Consider the following 6942-nt stretch of genomic DNA (forward strand, 5'->3'; position numbering starts at 1 on the left):
CAAAAGTCCTGTCAGGGTCACAATCAAAGATTGATGTCAATAACTAAATGATGGGAATTTCAAAGATAAGGTGACTTATCCCATGCAGGGTAGCTGGATAAATAAAGACTGTAAAAACTCTGGAAGCTTGTTTTCCTCACTTTCTTTGAGAGCCTGGAAAGCTAAGCACAATCATCATCCAACAAGTGGCTCAAGCTTCAGAGTTCATTATGATCCCGTCCCAGTGGGATGGATTCACTCCATCTGTGGCTGCAATTGAATGCTCCTTTGGGAACTTGGATACTTTGGAGAAAAATCATACCACTAGACAGAATTATGGCTATAAAACCAGCACAGGCCAAAACAAGCAGTTCTAGATTAGACCTGCTGTGGTGGCCCAGGCTGAGCAGTGATGGAACACACATGTAATCTCAACACTTGGGAGGCACTTGCAGGCAATTCTCTGTGGGTCCAGGCTACTGAGATCTATAAAGCAAGTTTTAGGACAGCCAAACACATAGGTAGTTCTGTAAGGATATTATCTCAAACAACAACAACAACAAAAACCTGAGTGTGCTCAAATTGACAGATTGAGTTGTCTATCATCATTAGTAGTCTAGGCCTCACAATTCCTTGTGCGTACAGAAGGGTTTCCTATGTTTCTTGTCATTCATGGTATATTTTTTGTGGCTTCCCTAGGATGACTCTTCAGAGGAAGACACAATGATAGTCTACTCTCCACTCACCCTTGATAAGCTGGCAAGTCAGAGGCTACTGAGGGATGAGGCCTTAGCCATTTCTGCTCTCAAGGACCTGCCCAATATTCTGTTCCCAGTGATGTTTGAGGAGGCCTTCATTAATGGATATACAAAGGTCTTGACAGCCATGATACCTGTGTGGCCCTACCCATACCTTTCTGTAGGAAGGATGATAGAAAACCTCAACTTGGAGACTTTGAAGGCTATGCTTGGGGGACTAGATATACTGATTGCACAAAAGGTTCGCTCCAGGTAGGCAAGAATTTCTGGGGTTGGAAGAAGGTTCTTTGAGTGCTGAGGAGAAACTAGGGACACAGAATATTTGGACAACTGTGAGGCTTCTGATCATCAATTGTTTCTTCTACCCACAGTCTGGACTGTTCTCTTCTGAATGTAGAGGCTGAGAAAGGTGTAGAGGATTGGACTTAGTCTTAACTCTCTGGACAAATAATAAATAATTTAGAAAGACAAGAATAGACACACCCAAGAGGAGTGGGTTTTTTTCCTGCATCCCTCAAGGTACAAGTGAAATGACAGTGGGATTAAGGAGCTTTGCATGAAGGGAAGTAAGAATGGGGTAAAGATACCTGTCTTGAAAAGAATGCTATTCATTCACTGAACATGAGTCTCAGGGCTTGATTCTAGACATAGGAAAACAAAGTTTTGAACCAAACAGCTTAAATGTAACATGTAGAGTAGAATCAGACTATCAAATGTGTCTTCTTTTACCTTTTGAGAGTTATATTCATTTCTCCCCCAGTAGGTGCAAACTCAGAGAGATCAATTGGAGGAATGGATACCATCATGTTTATGACATATGCACTCGATCCTATGAAGGCTTACCAGGATTCATGACACAGAAACAACCAATGCAGAATAGTCCTGGCTGTGGGGTGAAGAAAGAATTGAAGGTGACAACACAACTTGAACTCATAGAGGGCAGACTTGATGAATCTGCCGCATACTTGTTGCAGTGGGCCCAGCAGAGAAAAGATTCCATTCATCTGTGCTGTAGAAAGCTAGAGATTCAGGGCTTAACCAAAGCAGCAGTCATAGATATCTTCAACGTTTTACATGCAGACTGTGTACAAGATCTGGAGCTACGTCGTCTTCGTATAGAAGATTTGGCTTTTCTTAATCCCTACCTGAGACAGTTGAACAATCTTCTCCATCTTACACTAAGTCACATCACAGATACCCTAAGTGATTCTGAAATTTCTCAACTTCCCACATTCCAGTGTCTGAAGAGTATCTCTGTAACTACAGTGTCCTTTATATATGGCAACCTGAAAGGACTCCTCAGGTAAAGAAGGGACGAGTAGATCAGAGAAAACAAATCTCTTTTCTTTTGCCTTGGTTTTGATGTGGTTTGTTTTGTTTTGTAATGTTTGTTTTGTTTTGCAAGCTATGGAAGCTTTTACGATCTGGCAAACATAAACCTATCACTATTAGAGACATAGCATATCGAGGCAATCCACCCTGTGCTAAGATCTGTATGACCAGGCACAAGCAACCTCTTATTGCCTATCTGTAAAAAAATTGAGTTCAGAAACAGATTGAGAAGATGAGAAATATGGGACAATGGGCTTCAAGGCAAAGACAAAATCATGGAACTTGGAGGAAAAAAACCTCGTAGAACTCTTTAAAACAGTACTAGGAAGTTGTTGAATTTTGTTTAGGGTAGTTAGTCCTTCTTACATATTCCATGTTGCCTTGATATATCCATTGCTGTGATTTTCTGTCAGGCACTGAGTCATGATTATGGTGATATCTTAAAGACCCAGGCTAGAATGCTGTGAGGTATGTGAGCAGAAAACAAAAGGCTATGTCCTGAGGGTTGTTCTCAAAATGCATTCAGAATGAGTTTGGGAGAAATGTCACCTGCTTAGCTGCTAACTCTATGAACACTCTTTAACACCATTTGACAGAAAGCAATAATGTGTTCTCTCCTCAGGTGCCTAAAGAAACCCTTGGATTCACTTAGCATCACTGACTGTAACCTCTCACAGTCAGACTTGGATTTCCTACCCTATTGCCTAAATATTTTTGAGCTCAAATCATTAAAAATTGCTTATATTGATTTATTTTATTTTCACCTGGAGCCTCTCAGGTTTTTCATTGAGAGAGTTGGACATAGCCTGGAATGCCTGGAATTAGAGTCATGTGGTATACAGGACTCTCAGATTAATAACCTGCTGCCTGCCATAAGCCAATGTTTCCACCTCAGAGCTGTCAGTTTCTGTGATAATGACTTTTCTCTGCTTTTCCTGAAAGAACTTCTATACCACACAGCCCAGCTGAGCCAGCTGGAAAGTGAGAGATACCCTGCCCCTCTAGAGTGCTATGAAAGCGGTGTAATACGTTCACACAGATTAGAAAACTTTTGTCCTGATCTCCTGGACATACTCAGGGCCAAAAGAAAGCCCAATGAGGTCACCTTTGAAACAACCAAATGTTCTAAGTGTGGTGGGTTCTACATTTATGATCTGGAAACCCAAAGTTGCGTTTTTGAAATATAACTACTGTTAAGATTGATTGTGGAAGACAGAAATGGAAGCTGAGTATTGGAGATTGATGAAATCCTAAGTGAATGTCCACTGCTGAATGGAGCATGGAAATGTCAATCACCTATAGGGCTGAAACACACTGGAAAGTCAAGTTCTTCCTCAGAGCTGGTAAATGATTGTAGCATCTACTGATATTATCAAGCACTTTTTTCCTCTCTAGGATTATTATAGTTTGTGTGTATTTTAATAGAGGCACCTTTCCATGAGGAAATTGCCTCCCCTTTTGATTTATACAATAAATATTTTGATATTTAATAACTATTTTGTGTTGCTGGTATGTCCCTATCAGAGCACAGAACATAATCATTCATAGCTTTTCTGTACCTGTGTCTAGTTTCTTAATTCCTCATCACCATAGTTAGGTCAATCTCAGATTTGTGCAGTTCCTTGCATCTCAGGAACAGGTCTCATAAATGGGACCCAAAGCACAGAGCTTGATAATCTGCTCAATGTTTTGGAAAGAAATTAGTATGTAGTACACTCAGACCACAACAACTGAGTTATTTATGGAGAAAAATGGGATAAGGGGAGAGGCATACTCAGCAAGCATGAGGACCAAGGCAGGCACATTTTAGTTAGTATGACCTTGTATTTAACCTCTTCTGAAAGACTATTTGCAACAAATGATCTATCAGAGACCTGATATCAAAGTGAGAAGAACATGATGTTACCTTAAGCCTTAATCTAGTTCTTCACACTTCCATAACAGTTTTTATGTTTTCTAAGAAAGCTTCCCTCCTGAGGCAGAGAACTATGTCCTAACACCATGCCCTGTTTCCCTGTGACAGGTCCTTGTGGGAGACTCCCAACCTTCATGTGTAGTGCAACCTCTTTAAGATAGTGAGTTGACTCACTGTAGGCTGAGGGGAAGAGGATGTTCTCTATGGAATTTCTCATAGTCTCCTTACATTCTATAGTTCATTTCATTAATATCCAGGCTGGCCACTGTCTCTGGACCTTATGCCCAGGGGCTCTGTCTCACTGGCTTGTTATGGGTCTAATTTTCCACTATAGAGCCTCCTAGGAAGATGAGATTAAATATATTCACATCTGTGCCAGGCTATTTTATTATTAAAAAAGTACCAGGTTGCTCATATGAGATTCTATGAATAGCCTAAGACAATTTAAACACATGAGATTTTTGGAGGGATGCCCATACAGAATGAAAGGCATTTCTGACTGGAGTCAGGAATGAATCATGTTGGTATCCTCAGAGTCATCCTAAGATACCCTAAGACCAAGTCTCAGCACAGAGAAGACCTATGTGCCCCAGAGGGACAAAGGTTAAGGGAAAAAGGGCAATGATTAAAAAATAGAAAGGGAAGGGAACAAGGGAGAGGGTGATGGACTGTTTGTCCCTGGGGGACAGGGCAGGAGCAAAGAACTGCCTCAGGATAAAGAAGAGACAGAATGGCTAGCCTATAAGCAGAAAGCTTGTTATAAACATAAAAGGTAAACTCCATGTGAGAATGAGGCATTTAATTTTAATTGGGCTTTATAATTATGTAAGGCAAATGACTTGAGAGCTGGCCCTGTTATGGAGCCTCAAGAAGAGAAAACCTCCATAAAAAGGAATGGACTTTGGGGGATACCTTTCAAAATGTAAACTAATGGTTTTATGCAAGGCATAGTGTTGAGGAAAAAGGACAAGAGTTGCCATGGCCTTGTTTGCTATTGTCAGCCTGGCTACAGTACCATTACTGAGGCAGCAGGATTGGTGAGAGTTGAAATTTCAGAGCAGAGACTGAAGGACAGTGCATCCAGAGACTGCCCCACTGGGGGATCCACCCCATATAGTGTCACCAAATGCAGATCCTATAGTGGATACAAAGAAGTCCATGATGACAAGAGACTGGTATAATTGTCTCCTGAGAAGGCTCTACCAGAGCCTGGCAAATACAGAGGTGAATACTAGCAACCATTTGACTGACCATGAGGTCCCCAGTAGTGAAGTTAGAGAAATTATTGAAGGAGAAGAAGGGGTTTGCAACCCCATAGAAAGAACAACAATATCAACCAAAAAAGCCCCCCCACAAGAGCTCCCTGGGACTAAACCACCAACCTAGGAGTACACATGGAGGGAACCATGGCTGCAGCCTGATATGTAGTAGAAGATGGCCTTCTTGGACATCAGTGGGAGCAGTCGCTTGGCCCTCTGAAGGCCTAATGCCACAGTGTAGCAGAATAGGAGGGCAGGAATGGGTGGGTGGGTGGGGGAACACCTTCATAGAAATCAGAAGAGGGGGAATAAGATAGGGCATTTCTGAGGGTGAAACTACAAATGTGAATAACATTTAAAATGTAAATAAAGAAAATATCCAATGAAAAAATCTTTGCCCAAAACAAATCCACCTCACTCAATTTACTAATAGATGACTAAGTAATCAAATAAGACTTCATAGTGGGGAATAGTACATTCAACGGGCTCTGGCCTCTCAGACTAGTGTCAATTTTTTCGATTTCACAAAGGGAAGTCTATCAGTAGAGACAGTGAAAATAATCCCAGGCAACATCAGTTTGAGACACAAGCAGTTAATCAGAAGGCAGGTTTTGTTTGGAAGGTGGAGCAGAGGAGAGTGGAGAGAATGTCATCAGCCTTGTTCTCAGTTCTCAAGCACATTGCTCTGTATTAAAGTCAACAACTAACATACATGGGATTTATGTAAAAGTTTGCTGCCTTCATTAGAGAGGTCCATTCAGATTTTATCTTTTAGACAAATAATGTGAGTTACTCTGAAAATTAGATTGGTAATTCTTTATACATATGTGCAAGAAAAGGAAGGAATTTTCAGTTACAAAACATGCATTGGTGGTTAGGTATAGCCTGAATAGAAATAAAAATCTACATCAAAAAAGAAATAGAAAAGGAAATAAGAATGGAAGTTAATCAGATGGATTTGAAACTGTCTTATAGGCTAAGTGTGGTAGCACATGCCATTAGCACAATTACTTTTAAGAAGAAGCATGGAGATTTCAGTGGGTTGAGGGCCAGTCATATCTAAGAAGTGAGCTCAATCCAGGGCTACTTTAGTGAGACTGTTCCTCAAATGACAACAACAAAAAACCATAAAAGAACACTCCATTTACAATCAAAACCAGTGTCTTGAACCAGTTGTTCTTAAGACATTGAATTTGATATCTTCTGTCTCATCTATTGATTCTTCTTCTGATGGAGGATCCCAGTGAAGGAAAGTGATTTAGGGTCAGTTAGAGCTGATAACAAGAAGCTAAATCCAGGACAAGGCAGTGAATCTCAGCTCCTCTACTGACACAGACTTCTCTCATTCTGAAGTAGTGAAACATCTATCCCTCAAAGATTTCCCATCTGGATCTACCTCCAAATGAAAAACAGTCACCTGATTGGAGACCTAGTCCTACCAAATAATAAATATATTTTATTTACTGTGTAGACAGATGATACTCTCTCTATGAAAACAAAAATGGCCAGGCAGTGGTGGCTCTCACCTTTAATCCCAACACTTGGGAGGCAGAAGCAGGCAGATTTCTGAGTTTGAGGCCAGCCTGGTCTGAAGAGTGAGTTCTAGGACAGCCAGGACTACAAAGAGAAACCATGTCTCAAAAAACAAAAAAAAAGAAAGAAAGAAAGAAAGAAAGAAAGAAAGAAAGAAAGAAAGAAA

The 6942-nt window shown here is 40.7% G+C and overlaps 1 protein-coding gene across 1 annotated transcript; it reads left to right on the plus strand.

Moving 5' to 3' along the window:
• Window positions 1–702: 702 nt before the first annotated feature.
• LOC114635780 (oogenesin-3-like) lies at window positions 703–3256 on the plus strand. The gene is made up of 3 exons (XM_028784211.1): window positions 703–989; window positions 1498–2040; window positions 2692–3256. Exons 1-3 carry the CDS (start codon window positions 703–705, stop codon window positions 3254–3256), a joined length of 1395 nt encoding a protein of 464 aa, XP_028640044.1.
• Window positions 3257–6942: the final 3686 nt, after the last annotated feature.

This window comes from Grammomys surdaster, unplaced genomic scaffold (assembly GCF_004785775.1).
Source record: "Grammomys surdaster isolate TR1022 unplaced genomic scaffold, NIH_TR_1.0 117699, whole genome shotgun sequence".
NCBI lineage: Eukaryota > Metazoa > Chordata > Mammalia > Rodentia > Muridae > Grammomys > Grammomys surdaster.

Excerpts from the sequence above, each read along its gene's own strand:
- LOC114635780 (XM_028784211.1), top strand. The coding sequence starts at position 703 with ATGATAGTCTACTCTCCACTCACCCTTGATAAGCTGGCAAGTCAGAGG. Across the intron at positions 990-1,497 it reads GCACAAAAGGTTCGCTCCAG|TAGGTGCAAACTCAGAGAGA; the intron begins GTAGGCAAGAAT and ends TTTCTCCCCCAG. Across the intron at positions 2,041-2,691 it reads AACCTGAAAGGACTCCTCAG|GTGCCTAAAGAAACCCTTGG; the intron begins GTAAAGAAGGGA and ends TTCTCTCCTCAG.